At 44.5% G+C, this 26,592-nt stretch overlaps 1 protein-coding gene across 2 annotated transcripts in view; it reads right to left on the bottom strand.

The window, feature by feature from the left end:
• Positions 1–26,384, bottom strand: part of LOC104345819 (gamma-aminobutyric acid type A receptor subunit rho1) — a 29,855-nt gene extending 3,471 nt beyond the window's left edge. Inside the window, exons 1-7 of one of the 2 annotated variants that reach the window (XM_086461386.1) lie at positions 26,269–26,372; positions 13,402–13,455; positions 11,563–11,669; positions 10,125–10,192; positions 6,572–6,795; positions 1,514–1,596; positions 189–329 (exon numbers count right to left, since the gene is read on the bottom strand). In XM_086461386.1, coding sequence (XP_086317512.1) covers positions 189–329; positions 1,514–1,596; positions 6,572–6,795; positions 10,125–10,192; positions 11,563–11,669; positions 13,402–13,455; positions 26,269–26,372 — 781 coding nt within the window. Of the gene's footprint in view, positions 1–188; positions 330–1,513; positions 1,597–6,571; positions 6,796–10,124; positions 10,193–11,562; positions 11,670–13,401; positions 13,456–26,268 lie in introns of both variants that reach the window. The other variant, XM_009950389.2, reaches the window with a different exon arrangement.
• Between the last annotated feature and the right edge of the window lie 208 nt (positions 26,385–26,592).

The following is a 26,592-nucleotide window of genomic DNA, read 5'->3' as shown; positions in this document are numbered from 1 at the left end:
TCCAGACTACATAACCATCAAGATGGAAGTCTGTGTCAGGGACAGCATCCTCGACACAGAAGAGAGGCAGGTCTGACAGGCCACAGGGAGACCTCCCAACGGACAGTCCTCCATGGGCAAGGTCGAGAGGGAAGGTTTACACCCCTTCTTCCCCCAGCCCACTCTCTGGCAGGCGCTACGGTACCCACCTGTGCTGCTGTAAAAGGCGAGCTTTGTGGTGGTGTGAAACTCCTGGATCAGGAACTGGGACAGCGATATCCTCTCATCTGTTTTTAGAGAATCGTTCCCATTCTTCCAGTAGAGCATGAGGTCATCTTCAGTGTAGGCATCTAGGGCAGCAGAGCAAACCTCGGTGCAGTGCACTGAGCCAGCTGCTATCACACCCACAGCCCAGGGTGTGCCCACACACCTTCCAGGCTACCTGTGAGGTCCTGGATGGAAGGGCCAAATGCCACCACCTAGCTGAGAGTGGTGCTGATGGTGGGTATGGTTGTGGCAAGGAGTGGACCAGCTCATTGTCACAGCCCTCAGGCCTGGTGCCTGATGTGTTTTGTAAACCCTTCCGTTTCTCTAGTAACTTTGCACACCTACTACATGTGTCAGGTAATCCACCGCATCAGAACAATAAATGTCCTAGAACTAGAAGCGAAGGAAAAGAGACCTAGAGCAAAGAGCCTGCTTGCGGTAATGGGAGGAACAACCTATCAATGGTCTGAGGCATGCAGGAGGAAAAAGTCTTGGGTAAACTTTCTGCCTGACGTGTACATGAACATTACAGGTCTTGGTTTTTTAATACATGTAATATAGAAATGTTAATCCTTTCAGATCGGTTTAATAGCAGCTATTCCCTGACAGGGAGAAACAAATCGCACTCAATTATATTAAAACAGAATTAAGACTAGAGTTTCTTATTTCAAGCTTAAGAAGGAGAAGAAAAAAACTCCTAAAAAGCTTACAGTTTAAAACGTCGCTGCTTGAAATCTAGGCAATTCATATGTGTGTCATACTTGAGACAAAGGAGCTACATGTGGGTACAAGCTGGGTTTATCTCAAATAGGTGTAAGAAACATAAGAGGAAGGTGATTAGTGTCACTGCCCCGTCGTGGTTTCTAGACCATGGATGAGCAGATGGTGCACATGAAGGGTGTAGGGCCATTTACTTATGTGTTTGAGGGCCCCTGGGCAAGCAGATGCTGCTGGAGATGCAGCAAGTGGCTCAGGTCCTCTGGAGAGGGGTGGCAGCAGGGCAGCCTGGTTGACTTTCAGGGATGCTGGCAAGACAGTGCTCACAGCTGGTTTTTAAAAACACTGCATTGTTGCAAACACTATCTAATTCTAGTGAAAAAATATAGGCAGCCTGGTTTTCTCAGTGTTGAAGTCTGATGACTTTGATCAGAGCTCCCATGAAGGTAGCAGCAGTTTGATTATTGGTATAATTATTGATATAATTAAATACAGTTTGGGTGCCCATGGGGTGCAGCCATTGGCTCCCCTACAGCTCCACTTTACTTACAGCTTTCAATCTCCAGGGAACACGTCTGTGTGTCCAGGGGAAAGCGACTAAAATCCATGTTGCACATTGCCGTTACTGTAACTCTAGGAATAATAAAAAACACTCCATTAAAAACTTGTCTTCTTATGTGACTGAGAAATAGTAAAGCTGTGAGTTTGGTTTTTTATTAAGTAACTATCTGGCCAGAAAATAAATACTTTCCATTCAGCTGAAGCCATTCCACTTTAGTTAAAACCACTCCTTCTTCTCAGCAAACTAGTGTTAGAAAAGGTACCTAGAAAGTTAGGCCACTACAAATTGCTACTAGATGACAAAAATATTGGCGAAGAAAATGGGAAAGAGCAGAGAGGGCACTTCCTCCTCTTTGACTACCAGCAAACATAGAATCACAGAATCATAGAGTTATAGAATAGATCCCGCAGAGATCTGTGCTTTCAATGGATGCTTTGTGCGATAAAATAGTTTCCGTTTGTCAAAGCCATCCTAGTGCCATGAGGGATGCAGGTAGTTTTCTCCGCACACCGCGAAGTTCCAGATGCTCAGTGAGAAGCCGGTGATCACACATGGGTATCAGCCACCAGAGGGCACAGGGAGTGCCTCGAGTTAGGTCTGGAACTGGTATGCAACAGAGAGCACTGAAATGCTCTGCCCCATCAATCAAAAGCTCTGGTCTTGCTATAGTCTGATTACCTCATTTTTAATAGCACAATTTTGTGTTTGCACTGGAAGCATCCATAAATCTTGACTCAACTGGCTTGAACTCTAGGGAAGTAAATGAAAATAGAAGTCTAAATCATAATGGGGAAAGAATTAATGAATTATAGCAGTGCTAATGGTAGACATAGGTCTGCCACATAGTGATAAAAACACAGCGCAGCCCTTCATGTCAGTAGTCCTTCTGCGTGTGTGTGTTCCTGCTGATGTTGCTTCCCTATCTGGATTTAGTCTTTGAGTGAAAGTGCTTGGCTCAGATTTGTTGTTTAGGTGCCAATAAGGTCTACAGTGGTTTCCAAGACAAGAGAAGACAAAGTCTGGCAAAGAACCTCTAAGAGGTAGACACCAAGGAAAACTATAATCTACAGGCCAAGGCATTCAGCAAAGGCAAGCAGGCAGTAATGACCCATTTGCTCTTAAGGGCAGACCAGCACTCACACTTCTCCAGCATTCATAAAGTACTCCAACCTGAAGTCGCCACTGAATAAAATAATGAAATTCTGTCAATTTGCTGTTCAAGACGTTCACTACCATTTTGTACAGGACAACTGTTTAAGCACAAGACTGTGCATGACAGGATCTGAGTAGTTTGATGTTCTTCTGTTCCCAGCCTCTTTACACAATCATAAGTGCTTGCAGTGCAGATGATTGGTATCATGCAGCTAAATGAAAAAGTACATAGGCATGCATGCTACAGCTGAACATTATGTCATTTTATTGTCCTTTTTTATTGCACTAAGGACCTGAACAAACTTTGCAAAGGCCTAAGGAACACCTGAACCTTGTCTAATATGGTAAGTGAAGAAAGAGCTTTAATAACAAGAAGGTAGACTCTGTTCAGGCTGTGAATTCCTATGAATGGTATGATACAAATACCAGAGAATAAGAGAATTCTTGTCAAACTGATACCCCACAGGGAATCAAGAATTTCTTTGCTTTCCTTCCTTTCATAAAATCATAAAATACCTCAGCAGGCAGAGAAGTTAATCTCCTCACTTCATGGCAGGCTCAGCTCTACCTCTGTCACTCCTAAGGTCACTGTCTAACATGTCCTTAAAGTCCTCCACAGACTTCCCAAGCAGTGTGTTCTGCAGCCTTATCGTTAGTTAAATCTATGCATCTTGCTGATACTGACTTCCTGTCAGTCAGATTTTTTGTCTTTTTTGTCCTTCAGAATACATTACCTATCATCTGATGCTCTGCTTATTTATCATGTATTTTGATGTTTCATTGCTGTGGAGGTGATGTCGACATTCTTACATCAGAATTTTGTACAGAAATTTCCTTTCTAATAGGTTTTTATGGGCCATTTGGCAATACTTGTTTTCTAAGTGGATGGAGCTGCAGCCAAGAAAAACAGAATCACTGATTTTAGTTTCTTTTAGAGATTGACAGAAGCTCCTCAGTGTCTCCAAGTATGAAAGTGTTACTTATTAGAAGGAAAAATATTCTGGTTTAATGATGTTCAGACTTAGGTCAGCAATGTTCCTCTCAAAGCTGATCGACCAGTTGGAAAATAAGGGAGAAAGCCAGAGTTGGAGTCACCCCTCAAACTAGAGGATAAAACAAAGTTTACCCAAAATGTCCCCTTCAAGGAACTTTCATGCATTTCACACGAAATCCTTTCCCCAGGTGTAAGAAACCAGGCAAGCAAGCCAAGAGACTGGCATGGCCGAACCCAGATCTGCTGGTCAACCTAAAGGGCAAGAAGGAAATGCACAAGCAGTGGAAGCAGGGACAGGGACCCTGGGAAGAATATAGCAACGCTGCCCAGTTGTGTAGGGATGGGGTCAGGAAGACTAAGGCACAGCTGGAGCTGAACTTGGCAAGGGATGCAAAGAATAATAAGAAGGGCTTCTACGGGTCTGTCAGCCAGAAAAGGGAGGTCAAAGAAAGCGTACCCCAACTCATGAGCAAAACTGGCAAGCTGGTAACAATGGGCGAGGAGAAGGCTGAGGTACTCCACAACATTTTTGCCTCAGTCTTCACTGGCAACCTCTCTTCCCACACCTCTCAGGCGGATGGGGACTGGGGGAGCAAAGTCGCTCCTACTGTAAGAGAAGATCAGGTTCGTGACCACCTGAGGAACCCAAACATACATAAGCCTATGGGACCCGATGAGATGCATCCCAGAGTCCTGAGGGAATTGGCTGATGCAGTTGCCAAGCCACTCTCCATGATATTTGAAAAGTCCTGTCAGTGAGGTGAAGTCCCTGGAGACTGGCAAAAGGGAAACATTGCACTCATTTTTTTTAAATGGTAGAAAGGAGAACCCTGGGAGCTACCGACCTGCCAGCCTCACCTCTGTGCCTGGGAAGATCATGGAGCAGATCCTCCTAGAAGCTCTGCTAAGGCACATGGAGGACAGGGAGGTGATTCGAGACAGCCAGCATGGCTTCACTAAGGACAAGTCCTGCCTGACCAACTTAGTGGCTTTCTATGACGGAATGACTACATCAGTGGACAAGGGAAGAGCTACTGACGTCGTCTATCAGGACTTTTGTAAGGCCTCTGGCACAGTCCCCCACAACACTCTTCTCTCTAAATTGGAGACATATGGATTTGACAAGTGCATTGTTCAGCGGATGAGGAATTGGTTGTATGGTCACATCCAGGGGGTAGTGGTCAACAGCTCCATGTCCAGGTGGAGATCGGTGACAAGTGGCATCCCTCAGGCATCTGTACTGGGACCAGTGCTGTTTAATAACTTCATCAGTTACACAGATAGTGGGATTGAGCGCACCCTCAGCAAGTTTGGAGATGACCACGCTGAGTGGTGCAGTTGACACACCTGAGGGACAGGATGCCATCCAGGGGGACCTGGACAAGCTTGAGAAGTGGGCCCGTGTGAACCTCATGAGGTTCAACAAGGCCAAGTGCAAGGTCCTGCACCTGGGTTGGGGCAACCCCTGACATCAACACAGACTAGGGGATGAAGGGATTGAGAGCAGCCCTGCTGAGAACGACTTGGGGGTGCTGATGGATGAATAACTGAATATGAGCCAGCGATGTGCACTTACAGCCTAGAGAGCAAATGACATCCTCGGCTGCATCAAGAGAAGCGTGGCCAACAGGTCGAGGGAGGTGATTTTCCCCCTCTACTCCACTGTGGTGACACCCCACCTGGAGTGCTGCGTCCAGCTCTGGAGTCCTCAGCACAAGACAGACATTGACCTGCTGGAGCTGGTACAGAGTAGGGCCACAAAAATGATCAGAGGATGGGAGCACCTCTCTTGTGAAGAAAGGCTGAGAGTGTTGGGGTTGTTCAGCCTGGAGAAGAGAAGGCTCTGGGGAGACCTTATTGTGGCCTTCCAGTACTTAAAGGGGAATTATAAGAAAGATGGGGGCAATCTTTTCAGCAGGGCCTGTTGTGATAGGACAAGGAATAATGTTTTTAAACTAAAAATATTTACTAAATACATTTAGGCTGTATATAAGGAGAAAATCTTTTACAAAGAGAGGGGTGAAACACTGTATCAGGTTGCCCAGGGTAGAAGCCCCATCCCTGGCAACTTTCAAGGTCGGGTTGGACGGGGCTCTGAGCAGCCTAGTCCAGCTAAAGATGTCCCTGCTTACTGGAGGGGTGTTGGACTAGATGACCTTTGAAGGTCCCTTCCAACACAAACTATTCTGTGATTCTATGAGTCTATGATTCTATGATTCAATGATTTTATGAAATGTGAGCAAAAAGCAGGAAGATCCAAAGTCAAGTATTTAGGTTGCTCTAGCCACACATGTGAGTCACAGGAGCTATATACTCTTGCTCTGAAGCTTATAACTTCAGGTGCTGAAGGATCTTCCATCTGTTTTGTTGCTTATCATAAAGCTGAAGTTGCGCTCAGTATAATTTATACTTCTTCATAATTACCTATAAGAATAGAATTTGCACATTTTGCTAGGCTCAGAGACTATTGTATAGTGAAGTGGACGACTATAGCTGCCCTGGACTTCTGTTTATTACCAGACATTGCCTTCTTCCTTAGATTGTGCCTTGCCTCTTCAGCAGTGCCTTGTGGGGATCGCAGCCTGCTGGTTCACAGTGAGCTGCCCCAAGGCACTGCTGCATCTGGCCACAGCTTCCTGATAGCAGGAGCAGGGACTAACCATGCACCAAGGCAAAGGGACAGTCATGGAATCAGCAGTGTTGGCATAGAAATTGTCTTCCTGCGACAGGCACTTAATGAACTTGCACAGGGACTCAGATGTCGGTGGATGGTCAGCACATTCATTCTTTTTTATGTTTTGTTTTAGTATGAAGTCATGCAAAAACACAATACAAGAATCAATTAAACTGCTTTCTCTCTCGCTCCACTAATAGCTCACATTGACTGAATGCAGCTTTACCTGAGGCTATAAAGTACCTTCCCATCTGGCTGGACCCGCAGCATGACGTTGTCTGTGGTGGTGTCATGGATGAAGGAACGCTTGGAGTGGACAAAGAACATGTCAGGGACCCAGATCTTCTTCACCAGCCTGCCGTCAAAGGTCATGCTTTGGTTGTTGGTGCTGGGGAAGGACAGCCTCTCGTCTTTCCAGTAGTGCCTCAGGTAAAGCGTCATGGTGAAGTCCTGCAACAAACAGGCTTGTGTCACAAGTTACACCTTATTGGCTCAGCAGTGATTCCTCCTCTCTGGGACAAACCACAAGCTGTAAAGCACCATTCCTGAAGGCACATCCGTTCCCTGAGCTGCAGGGGACATGACCGCTGCAGCTTGTTCATTCCTCAGGTCAGACTGACTTACTGGGTTCAGAAGTCAGAGGCCATCCGGGTGGCGAGTCCACCTCTGAAATGCAAATGTTGCATTTTGGTGTTTGCGAGTCACTCCAGGGGCCAAAAGGCAGACACGTCGAGGCAGTGTTGGATGGAGATGCTGCCAAGTTCTTAATCCCCCAGCCATATGACACTGTGTTTCTGGAGCCAACGGTGAAGAAGCATTTGCTCCCTGTGCTGTCCACCACACTGCTCCAGCAACTTCCTTCCCCCAGGTAGCTGGAAGAGTGTGCTGCAGTGGGAGCCCTGTCTCCAGCACAGCCACTGCAATCTTTTTGACTCAATATTTGACCAAAATGTTTTCTTTTTTTATTTTTTTCCTCTTTCTCCCCACATATTGTACTCTTAGAACCAAGGCATGCTCCTCTTTGAGCTCTGTTGTATTTGGAGTCAGACCCCAGAGGCACGTACACTTGGGTTTGACTTTTTCCTTATTTAAAAGGAAGCCCCCGCATATCTGAAGATAAGCTCGCACATGAGTGTTTATAAGCATGATATCTTTGAGCGTGGCATAATGTGTTGCCCATAAACTCAGCAAAGTGTCTGAGACTGACCAGTCTACCCTGGTGTATGGGGTAGAGAAAGTCAGATAAGTTTGGGGTGGGTTCTTTCAAAATTATTTGACATTTGAATTTTTTTTTCCACAACACTTTCCAAGCATTTTGAAATATGGGGGTTTCTGCAGTATTTTTTCAGTAGAAGTGATTTGTTAGTTGCAGCCTGTGCTATTACTACACTAGAGGCCAATATAATTCTTGGAAATGCTTTATATCGCATCCAACTGAAGCTCCCAAACAGACTGACCATGTAATTTCTTCTTTTTTCATTTGATCCATTCTATAGCGCTCTTGAACTTCTTTTCCCTGTATTCAAATTTAAAGATCATTCTGGGACACTTTTTACATTGACTCCTGTGTGCCAATGTGTCCTTCACACAGTAATAATTTGACAGACATTTGTTCTTCAATGAGAAGTCAATGCCTCACGTTTTTGCATCAAGTTACATTTATAGTTGCTGTGGAAAAATCAAGTATTGTCAGCTTTCATTAGGAAAGCTTCATTAATACTAGTTTTAGGCTACTAAATTTTTTACAATGCATCATCTGAAAATACCCCAAGTAACAATCATATAATATCTCCCTCTTCTTTTGGTCCATTTCTCAGAGACACTATTAGTTCCCCCATTGTGTTTGCAAATGAATTTCCAGTCCTGGGCAACAATCTGTTTTAATCCTGCTTCCTGTCTTTCCTCCAGCTAAAACAGCTGCCCCTTGCATCCTGCAAAAGCTCTGTTAATTTCAGGGTCAGTGGCCCATAATAGGTATTTATAAATTTTTAAATTAATTGGACAAGAAGAATCTGATTTGTGACATCCTAATGAAGTTTTATAACATCCTCTATTATTTTACCACTTTCTTGCAAATAGAAAGCAGGAGAAAAAAGGAAAGATTGATATATCTAACTCCTCAAGCTTAAATTTAGTACAGAGTGAATAACTCTGTCACTGATGTCTCTTCATTTAAAAAGCAAGCAATGATCTTGCAAAGCACCATGGCCTTTTTCTATAAAGATGCATGGGTTAAAAAGAATTGATTCTGACAACATAAAGTCTTCTCCATCATTATTTTGCAAACAGACAAAATTGACCCTGAATTTTTTTTTTACCTGAGGCCATACCATGCTTTTCCCATGTTGCTGGGTGTTGCAGCACAATGTTACTTGAGGAGCATGGGCAGACCCAGGGGAAGTCAATCAAAATCGTAATGCTTGCTTAAAAAATGAGTGGGTTTGTTGTTTGGGTTTTTTTTTACTTTAAACCCCTCAATGTTAAGTTCCTTCCCTTTGCTTTCAAGTCCCACAGCTTTTCATGGGCTCTCTGGCCATCTTCATAAGCTTTCTCCTCATCCAGAAGTGCTGGGACCATCTCAGGAGAGGAGAAAGCTCGGAATCCCCATGGCTGATAGTCAGCATGCCAAGAGCACCGGAGACAGCAGGTACAACTGGAGGGCTCCCTGGGGCTGGGGAGAATATGCACCCTGATGTGCCTCAGCATTGCAACCCTGCAAGTGGTCAGTTGACTGCAGATATCCCAGCCTGCTCAAAAGCCGAAATAGCTGCAGTGAGAGGAGTCTGGCATGGAACCAGGGCGGCTGCCGAACGCCAGCTGAGCTACTGTTTCCCTTCTATGCTCCTGCTCTCCTGCATAGACCGTTGTTTACATGTCATGTACACATGTAAAATCTTCCCGTGGAAAATCTCCTGCAGAAATTATACCTTACTTCAACTCTGATTTGTGATGAAAAAAAGCCCCTTCAACAAATATCAGGACCAAACTCTGCACCACTTTGAGAGTGTTTGAAAACTGACCGTTTTCACATTACTAATTGTGTGGTAGGAAACAAAGGACAGAGATTCAGTATGGAATTCAGCCTGTGCAGACCACCAGCATTAATCCTGTCTACCCCTGAAATCCTACTTCAACAGCAATATGAAGATACAAGAAGGACCTTATGCTGGTCCCCAGCACACAACAAGGGTGTTACAACTGCTAATGCACCAAATGCAAGTTCTGGAGAAACTTCTCCCCTCTGAGCTCATTCTGGCTGCACTGCGGAGAGCAGGACTTATCAGTCTGAACCAGTGTTTCTCTCAGGATGGCTACATGGCTTCTGGTTGCAATCTAGCTGGCCCCTGACCACCTCAGAACATGGTCAAAGTGAAACTGTGTCTGCAGCTTATCAAAGTGCCTTAAAACTAACACATTAATTGGTCTCGCCAGAGATTTTAAACACTTTGTCACTTCTTCAGAAAATGTAAAAACCCAAATCCTTTGGGATGGTCTTGGCAGTGTTGTGTCATTTTGTCCTAGAGAAAATAAAATGTCAGATTTCTTCCTTCTGCTTCAAGGGAGATGAAATGGTTGTGTGAGGTCAATAGAAGTAATTGTCAGCAGATCAAACCCGGATCTGCCTCCTGGAACCTGTGGACTGTCTGTCCTTGGAGGTATTCAAACCCCACTGATACAAACCCAGTCAGCCTGCTCTAGCTTGCCTGATTTCAAGCAGGGTTTTGGGCTAGATGGTCTCTGGAGATCCCATCAGATCTTAGCCCTCCTGTGACTCTTACCATGTCCACCTCAGAAATGCTGTCCAGACTTTCAACTTGGACATCCACCCCAACAGGAATTGCAGGGCCTGGGGAAAAAAAATCAAAAGTTGACAAAGTGTAAATCTGGCTTTCATATCTTAGAGATATGCTTAGACGTAAATATGTTCAGTCTGAAATAGAAACAACAGTAAACCAATTGAAAGTAGAAGCGATTTGAATTAGTAACAAATACCTCATAGTAACTATCAAAATCAGCAATAAGACTGACCTATTACTAACTTTCTCTTCTTATTGTGTCATCCTACACACGTCCCTTCAAAATTTAAAAGAAATTGTAATTGCTTTCAGCTCTAGTGCTCGGGTCCAGGGCTTACAAGACAGATGCTCAGCAAAGCATCCATTCACATGGAGAGCAGTGGCGGCGCAGCTAAGGGAATGTTAGAGAGTGACTCTGGATTTTTCCCTCACTGCTCCTCTCTCAGGCTAATAGCATCACTGAGAGCTACTCTGTGTATTTGGGTTTCACATCACTCAGTGCTCAGTTTTGGAAAAGACAGGGTGACAAGAGGGGATGCATTGCAGAACACAGGCACGTGTCACTGAGCCTCCGGCTCCTGAGGGGAAGGGTCCAACTGTGACCCCACGTAATAGGGATTTCGATCTTTTTTCACTCCTCCAGGCTTTGACTAGCCCCTCAAATACCTCTGACAATTACAATACAGGAGATCTATCAAGACAAATAATGCTCTCATTAGTGGACTGCTATGAAACAGAAACCTTTTTAAATTAATTGAACATGCTGGTATTTGGTATATTGAGCATTTAGCAATAAAATCTTCTTCCATCAGAGTATATAATGGTATCCTGGATTTGAATGACCATCTGTCAGCCAGAAAGGGTAGATAAATTACAACATTCGCTAATCCGATGGGCTGAAAGAAAACGTGTTCTCCTTCATCCATTTCCCTGAAAGCTTAGGCTGCTCTAGCACACAGCCACAAAATCATAAGCAAGCATTAACACACGGCAGTCAAAATATTTTCTTTTGGTTTATAAATGAAATGGCCAGGTCGGTAAGTGTGGTGTGTGAGTTGATTACGCACACACATTGCCATAGTAAGAAGAAACCTTAAGATTTCCCCATCATCCAGGAATAAACATAAGGTGTATTTGCAGATATTTATCAGAAGACAGTGTCATTGAATACCAGGAATGTTATATTGCCTGTAATCACATTTCCATGTCTCTGACTACCCTATTTGCTTATCCAAGGAAGAAGACTACTTCACTGCACCCCTGTCCCCTGAGCATGTAACAAATTCACAACACAAAATAACAAAAATTAGAGACAGAAAAGGCTTTGCTTGTCAATCTGCTTGTTCACCTGAGTACATGTTACAGTATAAAGAAGTGACAGTGTAAAACAGGAGGAGTGAAAAATGTGCACGTTTCATACCTCCAAAACCTGGTCTCATGCTGAAGTCATGGTCATCTATTCGCAGCAGCTGCTCTGACTTCGTCAGGGGAGATTTGGTGATGTCAGGGCTTCGTTTTAGGATTGGGCTACCAGGAAGAGAGAAGCACAGCTATGAGCCCTGAACAGTGCCTGTGAGAAGTATGTGCCCACTTCGCTCCATTACCCCTTAGACAATTTACCCCTTAGACCATAACCATGTGATTGCTTGCAGTGGTTGGCAGCACATCATTAAAAAATGATTCCTGCACTCAACGTAACAGCTCAGGCACCTTCAATAACCCTGGTGCTGAGAAAACATTTGTTTGGTGACTTTTTGTCTCTGTAAAATTATCTCTGCTTATATATCTCCAAGCACAGTTTGGAGTCAATATTTCAAAAGTGTGGGCTGGAGGAATATCGTGTGTGGCTAAGTGGGGAAACAGTGGGGAGGCATTTCTGACATTGAGTTATGGTGGAATTAGGGAAACAATATATCAAATAAGCTGCTGGCTGTTGCCCAGGAACAAAATGGAGACAGGCTGGGAAGCAGGCCAGGAGGCAGGCCATCCCCTAACTTGGGATAAAATTATTAGCTCCTGCCCCAGATTTCTAACGAGGATAAAAAGGAGCATTAAAGACCTGGGAGGTCTCTGAGCATTAAAGAGCCTGGGAGGGTCATTCCAGAAGCTATTGGAGTTGCACCAAATGCTGGGCAGAGGATGCTCTGCTCCTCCTCCACATCCAAGGTGCAGAATGGCCCCAGTGCTTTGGCTGGGATGGTGGTGGCAGCAGCTCCTCGGTTGCTCCATCATGTAGGTGAAGTCTTGCTGCCCTCAGAGCCAGCTGCAAGGCCAGCTGCTCAGACAGCAGGAGGGCTCAAAAACAGGAGTAAAGGTTTTGCTGGTTCTTGGTTTGAGAAAAGCTGGCGTGCTCAGAGAGGCACTTGTCTGAACATACATGACAAGTCAGAAATAGATTAAAGGAAAACAGGACAACAAAGAAACTTGATGGGGAATACATTTCTGAAATAAATCTTCTCCTAAGTTAGGCTGCTTAGCCGTGCTGTACTTCTCGCAGAAGTTGTACCACGAGAAGCCAATACAACAATCTCCTAACAGACACCAGCCATGTTATCAGTGACTTCTCTCTCAAACCCAAAGCTTTATCTCGACTTCGGAGTATCTTAGAAAGGTGCTCAGTCTTGGTTTAATAATTTCTAGGAGTGGCAAGTCGTCTACCTCCATCAGTGAGTTCTTTTAGTTATGAATTATCCTTCAAGCATTTAAAAAAGTGGCCCCTGCTTCTGCTTTAGATTTAATTCAGTGTCTGAAAGACCTGTGTCATTGTGATTGTGCATCAGGGAAGGTTTACACCCAGCTGTGACAGGGGAGCCATATTAGCAGGTCACTGGCAAAAACTGCAATATTTGTGAGCAGGCTTGACCGTGCTCAGAGAGGCTCTTTCTTCCTGACAATGGCAGAGGGGAGGATGAGTAGTGTAATGAAGAACCCATGGAGGGATGCTTAACTCTGCAGGAGGGATGCTCAGAGGGAAGGCGCCTGCTCACACAGCGTGGGATGCACAAACCGTGCGGCAGCACAACATGAAGCCCAAGGGGCTGTGTCAAATGGCCATGGCATCACACCTCACCTCCATGAGGGTGTCAGGCAACATGGCTTCTTCTGGGGCCCGCTGGATCCTGCTAATGGCACGACTCCAACCTAAATACAACTCTCATGCTCGAGTGGCGTCCCCTTCCCCTGCCGCAGCCTCAACCTGGCCACGGGGATGCGGCGAGCAGGGCTGGGCCCGCAGCAGCCGCCGGAGGGTTTCACCTACCTGCCTTGCTTGTGCGGCTCGCCGTGGGCCTCCCGTCTCTGCCGCTGCGGCCGGCTGCACGGAAACGACAGGAAAAGGGAGAGCTGAGACAGGCGGTCACAGGCGGGTGGGTGAGGACATCGGGAGGGAAGTGTGGTGGGAAGCACCGGATCCCCGCGGTGTTACCTTCTGTCGCATGTGTGAATTGGCTCTTACTTTTGGGTTTTTTTCTACCTTCTTACTGAAGGCTGGTGTCAGGCTGGGTATGGCGCAGGGTGCGGAGGGTGGGCGTGCCGGGGGCTTCCAACCGGGACAGGGCAGAAGGAGGGGAGTGATGGTTTTTGTCAGGTGGGACACCGCTGGTTTTGACTGCCTGGCAAAGGACTCGGGCGGGCGCCTCGCCTCCCTCCTCCCGCAGCCATGGCCAGCGCCTTCAGGGGCTCCGGAGAGAGGCCGTGCTGCTCAGGCCAAGGCAGACTGCCCGGGGGCCTCTGCCAGCGGGGACCACAGCCATTACAGCTACTCACCAGAGGCAGCTGGGTATTTTCATGAGAATAAAATATTTTCAAAGTATTCCAGGGGAAAAAAAAATGTTTAAAGCTGTGGAAATACTTGTTTCTCGTTTCATGCTCTCTCCCAGTTGGCTGTCAAGAAAGCTCCTCTCAGGTGCTTGGCCAATATTTTATTTTATCACTAAAGCTCCTCTCAGGTGCTTGGCCAATATTTTATTTTATCGCTAAAGGAAAGAATATTGCTTTTAACAATGTAAGTACTAGCTTGAGCAAAAGTAACATTTTAAAATATTTAACAGTTCTAACTAATCTTTAACTAAAAGTTAAAAGAATTAGCTTCTCTCTGTAGTAAAGACTAACTCTAATCAACTCTACTAATGAGATTTTTTGCCCATTAGCATACATTTCAAATCCCTCTGTAGAGATTTACAGTGGCAAAACTCCTTTTGCAATGAGTGTCACCACCCAAGCACCATTGTCTGTTTGGTGAGCGGTGGCAGGATGGTTTTTCCCTGGGCTAGGAACTCTCTGAAAGCTGATACTATTAGAGGGAAATTCATCTTTCTGCTGCCACAGAAAAGCAGGCATCCTCTGCATCGCCCAGACTAGGAGTGGGCATACTGAGCTGTATCACTGACTCACCCTGAAGTGAAGCGTTGGCTGAGTAGGATTGTTTTTTTTCCAGAATCTGCTCTGTGCTTCCCAGAGGAGAGCTGGCAATAAGCCCACAGGCAGCCCAGTGTTTGGGGAAGCCTTGAGCTGTGTAGCACCGTTGCTATTGCAAGGAGCAGCTTCTTTGGCACTGCTTGGACCTGGGCATCATGCAGCAAAATGCACTTGCAAATGCAAAATGCACTTTCTGGGGTTTTCAGCCTTGTTGATATGCCCTTGGGCTGCTACTGGCGTGTCTTGCTGCTGCCTGCTTCTCATCTGCTGGCTGTCAGGAAGTAATTTCACGTGTTTTGGGGATAAGCAGATTCTGGCGACAAGCTGACCTACTTACATGACTTTAAAGTGCCCTAGTAAACTCTTGGCTGGTCAGGAATGATGCTGATATTCAAACAGGGATGAAGTAGGCCATGCTCTTGCAATTTCTAATTTTCATTTCTCTTTGTAGAACTTTTCTAATGCTTCATGTGGGCACTATCCTACCTGTCAAGGGAGACTTCAAGGCCTGGACATCAAGGTTTCATGGCTGAATCCTCCCTGCCCTCTGCACGCAGCAACCCCAGGTGGTTCTTATTTCTTCCAAGTGATTCTCCACTGCCTTTAAACTAAACTTTATTTCCTTATCACAAACCAACATTGAATGTCCCCCATGCTCCAGCCCTCACAGCAGATTGTGTCCATTTGTGCTTTGGTTCAGCTTCTTCACTTTTTTTTTGCCAGTCCCATTCCTCTTGTTGCAGCTCTGAGGTTACCAAGCCTCCACCACTTCCCTACCTCCTTCTATGGCAGCAAAACTTTTTTACCTGTTGCCAGTCATTCCCAGGTTACTGTGATTCAAAGCCCCATTTCTTTCTACTCAATAAATAGTTTTTCTGGTCCGGTTCCTGGGGAGTGCTCTGCTGGCTAAGTGATCAATGGCAGCTCCATCATGGGAACCCATTAGCCTGCCTGTTCAGGCTGTGAATCGATGGCAAGTCACTACGGCTTCCCCTCTCACGTCTGCTGTCCCTGAGCGTTTGCAGCAGACAGCCGCACTCAGGAGATTCGGTCCAGAAGTTGCTCAAACATTGCTCAGAGCAACTGTTTGCCACTGCCACCACGTAGTGTGACACAGTATTGCTTCTGCCTTCTCTGGGGTGACAGGCTGTCTTTAACCGATAACTCCTCAGGTGAAATATACTGAACAATGAACAAACTTTTTTTTTTTTTTTTCCCAATGTCAATATTTGTCTCCTAACAGTTACAGTGCTGAAAGGCATTTCATGGCTCATGAAGGTCACTGAGACCTTCATGATAAAGCAGCAACTGGAGCAGAGCAGCATTTGTTCACAGCACTCCCTGTGCATTGCTAGAGTACCTCTCAGGCCCCTGATGGCAGCTGGGATGATGCAACCTCTCCAAAGTCATCATTATTCCCACAGATCACCCCACTGTTTCAATCAATCACAAGATGCCTCTGTTCCAAAGGCTGAGGCTTACTGGGGCTGGGCGGGAATAAGGTGATTGGAGTTTAGGATAACTAGGTTAAAAAAAATCAGCAAAACCAGATTTTCATTGTAAACAAAAAGCACTTACTCTTTTTTTTTTTTTTAAAGCCCAAAATTTACTTATAGTCCCTCCAACACATCAAAAAGTGTTGCAGTGTTAGTGATAACCATGTCTGATTTTCAGGAGAGACAGTCCAACCATGACATCTGAAGGTCCCATCCCTTCAGAATTCAATGCATTTCCAAACGCCTAGCTTCACAGGACATGTGCCAGAGGAGAGTCAGGTCCACACTTGCAGTGTGCACCAGAAAACCCACAGTATTCTCCATCTTTGAAATAAAAGCATTTGGAAGCAACCACAACAAATGTGAGGGAAGTCACTACCCACCTTAGCATTTAGTTTGTAATTACTTATGCAGCATACATTTCCCACCTATGAATCATACTCTCTTTTCTCTACAGCGGGCAATATACCTGTAGTAGACAGTGACCTATTTTACAGTCTTATTAAGATAATCTCATTAGCATCTGAGAACATTTCTTCCTTGAGGAGTTAAATCAAGATACAGTTTCAGTTCTTCAGGAAAAAGCAAGATGTGATGTATTTTCCTCAAGAGAAAACTGAAAGTAAGTTGCAGAAGTAATGGAGCCAGATTACCGTTGTCTTTCCTGGATCCAAGGGGTGACATCTTCAAGGAATGGTACTGGTGGGTTTGGCAGACTGGGTTGACACTAATGTTATTATTTTCAGATTTCATTAAATTCTGGGACAGTCTGTTCTTTCCATTGCTTATGGTATTCTTAGGTCTGCAAAAAGTATGGCAGATCAGAGAAGAGATGTCGGAACAGATCCTGTCTCAGGAAATATTGTTGACATGTGGCTGTGGCATAACCCTTCAGCAACATTTTGGCAAAGGGCTGTAGCTGCAACTGACCCCAAACCTCCTACCTTGAATGGAGGTGCCTGCTGCCCCAGGAAGCCTGGCAGCCAGTGGCTGGGGCAGAAACACCCAAGGTGCCCACTTTCTCTTTGCTTATCTCAGGTCTGGGTGATGCCTTCACCCCTTCTCCAGTGCAGAGACTGTGGACTCTCCCCCACTCCCTTCTGAAACCACCACTCACTTAGTTTTGCCATATAGAAGATCTGCAGCTCACGCTGTGCTGCAGTGCAGCTGATCCACAGCCTCTCCTACCACTGACGCGAGGCAAGGGAGGGTGAGGAGATTGCTAAGCCAGTTTTCAGCAGGACTTTTAATTGGAAAGTAATGAAAGTGCTTAAAACTCCCTCATCATTGCCAGCCGTGCCACAGCGCTCAGCTCTGGGCTCCCCATCCCTGGGTGGACACTGGTGGACAGCTTGTGTGGTGCCTCCTGTCCTGCACCCGCTATGCTGCACAGCCTTCATGCCACGCTGGGCAGGGGAATGGCAGGAGCCACATTCTCCTCGGTCTGCCCATAAAACTACGGCTGGGCAAGGCAGGCCCTGATGAAATGGTGCCTGAGGCAGAAGGACCAGGACAGAGCAGCAGAGGCAGCCCAACTCCCTGCATGGGACAAAGTCTTGGTGGGGAGGACACGGGAATGGGAAAGGTGTATTGGTACTACTAAAGAGCTGTGAGAAGTGTAAAGGTCTTATTAAGGACCTGTGCCTAAATATTTGACTAGGGTTTTTTCCTCCCTCTGTTTTATGACCAGTTAGTGACTTCGGCTCATACCACATTAGCTTCATGTTAAAGGCAGAAACCAGGCAGAGGGTGCTTTGTCAGGGAATGGGGGAGAGGCAGGAAGGAACTGGGGATTGTATGCACAAACATAGAGAAAGTTTCTGCAGAGAAAAAGTGGGGCAGAGGCAAAGAGAGCTTGGATCTGCAACAGAACCTATGCATTGGGTGAGACTGAGGAGAAGTGAGAGTGGATAGGCAGAGATGGGGAAGCAGGGGAAACACTGGGTAAGGCCAGAGGAGAAGATGTCAGAAAGAGCAGGGAGGAGACATCAGGCTCAAATGGTGTCTCATCATTGTGTAGGATGACTCCTGGGGCACAGACACCCTGGACACTCCTGCATGAGTAGGGGTGTCCCCTCACAACACAGGTAACTGGCCACCTTAGTGTAAGCAGGAGGAAAAGTAGATTTGAGTGAGATTTTTAATATTTCATTACTAAACTAGGGAAATACAGTTGAGATGAAACAGTGACTTTGAGCATGGTTGAAAGACCGTGGTTAGAGTAACTGCCATTAGTTTCCTGTTGAGAGATGTTAAATGACATCTCACAGATTTCATCCTGGGAACTACTAGTCAATATCTTCAATAATAATGCAGATGACAGACCTATAAAACTCATGCATGACAGCATGCTTGAAAGAGAAACAGACATTTTGGGGTCTAGGATCAGAATTCAATGCAGCTTCAACACATTGGAGAGAAGGTCTGATGTCAGTAAGATGAAGTTCAGAAAACAGACTACAAAGGACTGCATGAAATACAGAGAAATAATTGTACAAATGCAGGATGGGGAATAACTAGCTAATTATGCATACTACACTTGTCTTAGTTCCTTACTTACAGCAATGAAAGCACTCTGTCTTTATAAGGGCAATCAAAAATATCAACATGGAATTTGTTTACACTACAAAAAATACAGAATTGCAGGATTCTGCTCTTGGAGCAATGATAAGAAACACTCATATTGACATAGGACCAGAGACAGATTTAAAGTAAATGGACTGAATGGTAACAAGTTACCAGGCTTTTACCCAGAAGAAAGCCAAGTAAGAAACCAGTGAAGCAGCATTTAAATTATCCTTGATGTCACAGGAGTGGAAGGCGACAACTTTGCATTTCTTTGGAAAAAGAGCTCCAACTACAGACTGCTCCACCGGACAAATTAGCTACAAGGAGAGTAAAAAACACCAATAATAGACACCAGATAAATATAGCATATATTGAAGAAGAGCGAGAGGCAGTTTGACTTTTCTCATGCACTGTAAATATAATAGACTTCTCTAAAAAATTAATGACCTTGTAGATGCTGGCGACCAAGACAACACGGTGTACCTCAATTTCCAAAAGGTCCTTTCCAGAGATTTGTAGAGAAATCAGCCAGGCAGAAAGAAGGAAGTTCACCATGTGTGAATGGTTACGAAATAAGAAATAGAGGAATAATGGAGAGTTTTCAGTGTGAAGAAAGCTTTTCAGTGTAGTCCCATGGAAATCTATGGTAGGATCACTGTTATTCAACAGCTTTATAAATTATTTTGGAGAAAAGAATAGTTACTGGCCACAATATTTACTGAGGATATGCAACCACTCAAGGTAGTCAAAATCAGAAATAGAGAATTACAGCAGAATCTCATGATGTCAAGTGTCTTCACAAAAATCATTGTCAGCAAATTCAGAGAAGTGTACATTGTTTTGTACTTCTTATTTTTAAATTTTTCCATTGTACTTTCAGAAAAAATGTTAGGATGGTGATAGCCTCCAAATCAACAGTTGAGGTCTCAGTGTCATTGTGGCTGTTTCTTGGTAAACATCAGGTTAACGCTCCAAAAAGACAAACAGGAGGTTAGGCATTATTGAGAATGGTGTAGTAAACCAAACAGAAAGCATTTCAACACTATTAGTGACACCAAGACATGTCCACATGTCACATATCGAATGCTCACAGTTGGAAAAAACAGAGCAGAGCAAGGGAAGAGAGCGAGCTCAGAGGTGGTGAGGGCTTCCAGGCAGGCTGAGCAAGGGCTCTCTGCATGAGAAAGGAGACAACGACCATGTGTATGCTGCAATGATATAAAACCAGGAGTGGCATGGTGAAGGTGAATAGGAATCTGTTGCTCAAGACTTTCTACAACACATAACAAGGAGAAGAAATTTGAAAGGAAGTGCACAAACACGGCATGTGAAAGCTGCGAGTGCTAAAAACACAAGTGAGTTTGGAAGGTGACTGAGCAGTTTTTAGAAGAAAGACCAGCAGGAGCATTTCAGATGTGAACAGAACCCCAGAATCAGAAAAACAAACAATTTTTATGCACTCAGAAGGGAGGAAGACAGTATGAAGCTGCTGATCCTGAGCAAGGTACATGATGACAACATTGACTGGAGATTTTCTCATCAGTGGGCCAGTAGAGTGGCACAGTACATGGACGTATGAATGTAGCTACAGAAATAACAGTAGAGACTATGTTCTGCCATGAGTCACCTGAATAAAGATAGGAAGCTATGTGAAGTGTAGACCCAAAATAAGTTCTAGAAAGGATGAATGGAGACTGGTGATAATGATGACAGCAGAAAATATAATTTTCAAAACATCATAATTTGCAATGATAAGCAAAGAGAGGACACTTTTGGCTGGGTTGTGAGATAAAAACCCACAAGACTTCCAAGAAAAGTTGTCACGCAGTATTGAAGTTACTTGAAAGAACAACAGGGGTGGAAAGGCAAATGAGAGAAATAGCAAAGCAACAATGAAAAAAAAAGTTAATGTATAACAGGATAAAGAAGATAAGCAGTGTTGGACAGAAGAAAAGGATTTCTGCAAAGTGGGAGAAGAGGTAAGACAGGCAGCAGCAACAGTAGAGAAGGAAGTTGCAGAATAATATAAGAGTTAAAAGCAACAGGAGAAAACTTGGGAGAGCTGTGTGACAGGGGCAAGAGATGTGCCTAGGTACAAATAAATGAGGCAGGTGAACAGGAGGGCAGAGAAAGTCAGGCACAAAAAGAGGGAAAGGGCAAGTTGGAGCAAGGGAGGAACCTCAAATGATTTCCAGAAAAGGAGTGAAGGGGATGGAGGTGATTGAAGGAAAAGGAGTGAAGGAGAGGGAGGTGAAAGGAGGAAAGGCAAGTTATCAAGAAACGAGGTAGAGAGACTCCAGTTGCATTGATCTGAAGCCCACACTGGGCCTCTTGTTGCTTTCCTGAGACCCAGCACTGCTGGTGCAAATGGTGTCAAGCCACAAGGCAAACTGCTGACCCCAGAAAGCAGTGCCTTGGGAGCTGTGGCTGCTCAGTGCTCCACTGGATCTGTTTCGCTACTGACAATGTGCTCCTATAGGCAATGCTTTCAACAGGCGTTTTACAGCTTATCGTGTACTCTGAAGATCTGATCTAAAGACAGCTTGCATTAGTAAGCTTTGTTCATGCAAACAAATGCTTTTGGGATCAATCCTGAAGATAAGATACAAGAGCAAAACTCTAGGACAAGAGAATGGCTTAAGGGTTGCTGGGAGGTAAAGGAAGAAATCCTATTAGGGACGAATTTATAAGGCCAGAGAAAGCATTAGGAGGTGTATGAGGCAGCCTCAGTGAAGGTAGCAGGATAGCCACCTGTGATTTACAGAGCACAGACAGCTCACACACAGCGTGGCTGGGGTTTGGAGGAGCTGACAACACAGAAGTCCTATTCAAAGTCAACAAAAGCAAGGGAAGGTAACTTTAATGTTGCAAATGTTCAATATGATACTGAGCCTTTGAGAAAGGATCTGAAAGGAACCATGGCCATTATGATGTAGGGTGGCTCCCAGAATAATTGTAATAATAATAATAGCAATAATAATAATGGTAATATTAATAACTGTAATAATAATAGCAACCGTAATAGCTGTCACTAATTGTAATAACATCTGAAAATGTCAGAAAGATCTTTGGTCATGAGAGAAACTCTGTGATAACAAGCCCAGGGCCTATTGTAGAGCATGTCATTCAACTGCTGTAAAAGATAGCTCTTACTGACAGAAACACGGACAGGGAGCTCTAGAGGAGTGGAAAATGAGTTGCTATTTGGGGACCAGAGTGAGGCAAAATGATTGTAACACAGCCAGGGAATGGTAGGGACATGACTGAAAACATGAAGTGAGTCTCTTAGCCAAGATTAAACAAACATTATCCGTAGATCTTGTACAGTGAAATCTCATCTGCTGAGAGTTGTTTGTCTGAAAGGTGCTTATAGCACTGTCCAGGGAGATTTTAGTGTTAAAAGAGATTTTTTTTTTTTCCCAGCAGTTAGCTCAGGCAGAACAACCTGGGCTCAGCTCCAGGCCAGTTCTTTTCCTATTGCTCATCCTCTCTGGCAGATTCTGCAAGTCTAATTAGCAACACAGGCTTTGGCCCTTTTGTTGGCAAAAATATGTGATCTTTTGTATCCTTCTAGTGACCCCCGTGTAGCCTGGTGGCTTTCCAAGAGCCTGAGCAGTTGGGAAAGCAGCAGATAGCCCTCTTGCCGGTGCTCCGGATCTCAGCTCCTTCCTGTAGGGTTTTGGCGCTGTGGATTTAACAGGAGTAAAAAGCTTTGCAAACCCCGCGTGATTTGCACACGTCTGACTACAAACTGCGAACAGGTTTGCAAGGTGAGAAAGGTTTTATTTTTATATTGCTGCTCTTTGAAGTGAAATTCCTTTGAGGTGATTTGTTCTGGAGATTAGCAAAAAATAAGTAGTTGTGTCTTTGACTGGCACACAGACATTTTAACGGTAAATTACAATATTTGAGGGCTCTGTAATAAGTCCCATGAAATAAAGCTGTCTACTTTGCTGCTTTCGCCTTGACTATACGCATACTTTGACCTACACTTATTTACCACTCCCTTATCACACTCTGCCCTGTGTTGCCAAGCCTCATCATCCTTATTTAAGGAACGATTTGGGACCTTTTGCAAAATTCCTGTGATGCAAACACATGCCCCAAAAGACCATGGTGCATGCATGAACTCTGTAGGGGAAAATCATGCCTGTCTGCTCACTCTTCTTCAGGGCTGTCGTGTTTCATGCTAGAATGGCTGCCTTGGGGTACTTGCAGCGCCAAAAATTGTGACAGAGGTGTCTGACCCTGCAGCCCCCCATTCACATCATCCGCAACGTCAGCGAGTGCAAAGGCTGGATTTGAACAGGTGAAAGGACAAGCCTTGGGGCTGAAAACTGCGGAGCAAATGGTGAGTTTTAATTCGAAAGCAGAGTTTAGAGCAGGTGAATCTCCTTGGAAGAAACTAACACTTGCTTACAGAACAGCACCATCCAAAAAAAGAAGCTAAAAGCCTACGTATTTCCTCCGTCAGCTGCCCCATGAGAATCAGGAGCAAAGCTGGACACGTCTGCCAGGGACAGCAGGATGCTGGCAGCACACCCAAGGTGGCAGGTCTCTACAGCAGGTGCCTGCGCTGCCTGCCAACACCAGTGGCTGGCGCTGAGCCCTGGCAGTAGGGCAAGCAGATGGTCTTGTGGCCCTAAAGGGCTTCTGGAGGCTAGGGAGCCCATGGGTGCAAATCAAGCCACTCCGAGCATGCTGTGGTGGTGTGGAGCCAGCCTCTTCCACTTCAAATAGACTTCCCCCATCAATCTCCACTGAGGCTGATGTCTCTCTTCAGAAGTGAAGGGATAGATTTCCATCCTGGTCCTTACCACAAGTGTTATGAAGCAAGAGATAACAGTGCTCAGAGAGGAGTAACAAAGTCAATTGCTATAACTTCTTTTGCATAATCGAGATTCAGGGCTGAGTGTTGAAGGGAGGGGAAATGGAGTCAATAACAAAATGTTCAGGAGTGATCTTCACTGCAAGGTTTTTCTGATGTTATGTATCATCCGCCCTTGCTCTGTTTTCCTTCCAGGATCTAATTCTCTGATGGAAAAAGGCATTGACTTTGACTGAAACGAAAGGAACCATGCCTAATTCAAAACTGTCTTGTATGATCAGCAACTTAATGCATAGGGACCCACACATGAGAGCAAAAAGAGGACTGGCTGTACCTCTAAGACAAGGTGTCCTGCCATACACAGATGCCCGATCATGTTGGGCAAACATGATCTCCCACTGCAGGGCTGCAATGGAGACCATGGCCACAATCCCAAGAGGTCAATGGGATTAACTCTGTATACAGCAACTACATGAGGACTGTACAAACTCTGCAATGAGTCCTGATGTCAATCCTGAAAAAGCAGTGAAGGGACAGAGAAAAACAAGCAAATGACTGAGCCAAATCTTGGGAAACAGCCTACATTAAGAAATACAAGAAGCTTAATCTCCTGAATATATGTAAGTGAAGATAAAATGGGGGCTTGATCTGTCTGCAAGTACCTGGATAGAGAAGACGCAAGGTCCCAAGAACGGGAGCAAATGGATGGAAGCTGAAGTTAAAAAATACTTGCAATTCTAGTCTGAGTTTATTTGACACTGAAGGTAATTATCAGAAATTAGGGGTTCGGTGTTCAATTCATAAAGAATACTTTATTGTTCGTGCTTAGCAGGAAATCAGATGGATGACTATAATCGTCCTTTTTTTACCTTACAGATTATAAGGCTGTTAAAACCATTCCTCTCTTACGGCCTGTCCCATCACAGGGGAAAGTGAGCGCTGTATTGGGCACCACACTGCTGATGGACAACCCTACAGCCACATACCAGCTTTGCTCCTCTCCCCGTCAGCCCTCCTCAGCATCAGTACTGCTTTACTGAGGCCACAATAGGCCAGAAATGACCTCCCAGCCCAGCGTGGACACGCTGGAAAGGCAGTGGACCCAGCTTCTGGGAGCCACAACACTTCAGGGCTTTCTGATGGACACAATTACACTACATCAACAAAGCAGAGGTGGAGAGCCAGTTCCCACATGAACTGAACAGGTATTTCTTTTCCATTTTTACATATTTTTAGCATTCTGCTGCTGTGATTTGTTGTATTGTCACCTAATTGCACTGACACTGTTAAACACTTGGTGCAGCGAGAGCTTTCGTTAAAGATGCTAAACAAGAGCACGGCTGTGTGTGCACATTCCTCTCTGCTGGACGCTTTTCAGCTCAAATGGTGGTACCTTGCTTCTCACCCCTTTATTTTGCTACAGCCAGCATACCACCTCTGCTACCACTGCCATGAAGACTCAATGAAAATAGAGGTTTCATGGCCGTCTTGCACCGGTACTGTCTCTGGTAACACATCCCGTCCCTGGGGGCTGATCATAAACAGAACCACTGCATCCATCTTGCCAGTTATATCTCCACGAAGGTGGCGTCACTGCTAAAGCCATTTCCTATGTTTAAAATGGCTCATGGACCCCCAAGTGCCAACCGGGACACAGCAGTCACTCTGTAATGTAGCCCTGACTTGCTACAAAGGGGACTCTGTAATGTAGCCGTGACTTGCTACAAGGGGCTATGGGAAAACAAAAATGCACTGCATTTTCCATCCCTTCCAGCTTTCAGTCATTTTTCCTGAAGGCCCACAGGAGTTGTTTGGATTCCTTAGGACTGTCACAGTCCTGCATTTCCACCCCCATGCACTTTACGGTATTGATGGTGATACGGAGTCATTACAGAACAGAAACAGTGTCCACAGCAAATCAGAAACGACACAGGTTCAATCTGTCACAAGCAGAAGTACACAACATTTGAACAGAAAACTAAATGTGTCAGCTATATTCTCCAAAAAAAACCCCAAAGGATTTTTCCTCCAGATGTACCTTGTTATGCGCCTGAGTATAAAAATCCTCACACGAAGTTCCAAATATTCCCCAAATAGAATATAAGCGATCAGAACTCAGCTGTAGAAAAAAAACCTTCCTCAACACAAAATCTCCTAAAATGGCTGTCTACAAGATAGTGGGAGAAAAATGTCACATAGTCTTTTTTATAAGAGAGAGAGAGAGAGAGAGAGAGAGAGAGAGAGAGAGAAAGAGAAGAATAGACAATATTTTAAATAATTTTTAATATCTTGATTCAATACACTGAATGCTCTGTTTCCTCTGATAACTGACCATAGCCTTGAAGTTTGCAGAGAGATTTTAATTTTTTTCCCCTCAAAAGTTCTATAAAACAAATGGTATGGGAATAATAAAATAAATTCTGAATGTTTTCATGTGAGGTCTCAAGTCAATTTAAACTTCAGTGAATACAGCAATCCTCATGGACCTAAATTTCCTCTCCACTTTCATATAAATACTCTATCACATTTAAACCACAATAAATATAAGCAAATGCTTCTTTTTTTGCACCCTTTCAAACTCCGAGATATCTCACAAACCCATTTTTTGAGGGGAAGCAATGATTTTAACTATAGAAAATGCATTAAAACATTCATTGGCAAAAACAGTAACAGAAAATATTTTTGACTGAGAGACCATGACCTGCAAATGCAAATTCTAATTATCTGTTAGTTATTATATCTTTACCTGAAACATTACATTTGTCCAAACTGTAGCTATTTGAATGTAAAAAAAAAAAAAAAAAAAAAAGAGACTCACCTGCCTTTTTTGTATACCTCATGTACTTCTTTTCCTTGTCGGTGGGCTCTGCATTCAGTGCATAAAACCCATCCCCACAAAAGGAGGAAGATGCTAAAATGCATTTTATGGACAGTCAATATGTTACCTGAAGGCTCTGTATCCAGAAATAGTCCATACAAGAAGAAGAAAACCAAAATGTAGGTCCTGTTCCTCTTTTTAAGACATTATCGGTCTGATCGTTATTGGAAGGATGTTTACTCATACAAAAAATCATCCTGCAGTATTTAATCTGGACAGTGGGGAAAGCAATTTCCACTAAACCTATAAATCCTTCTACGTCAG

Source organism: Leptosomus discolor, chromosome 2 (assembly GCF_034619465.1).
Source record: "Leptosomus discolor isolate bLepDis1 chromosome 2, bLepDis1.hap2, whole genome shotgun sequence".
Taxonomy (NCBI): Eukaryota; Metazoa; Chordata; class Aves; order Leptosomiformes; family Leptosomidae; genus Leptosomus; species Leptosomus discolor.
Note: the sequence above shows the minus strand (reverse complement) of the source record. Positions and strands in the feature narration are given on the sequence as shown.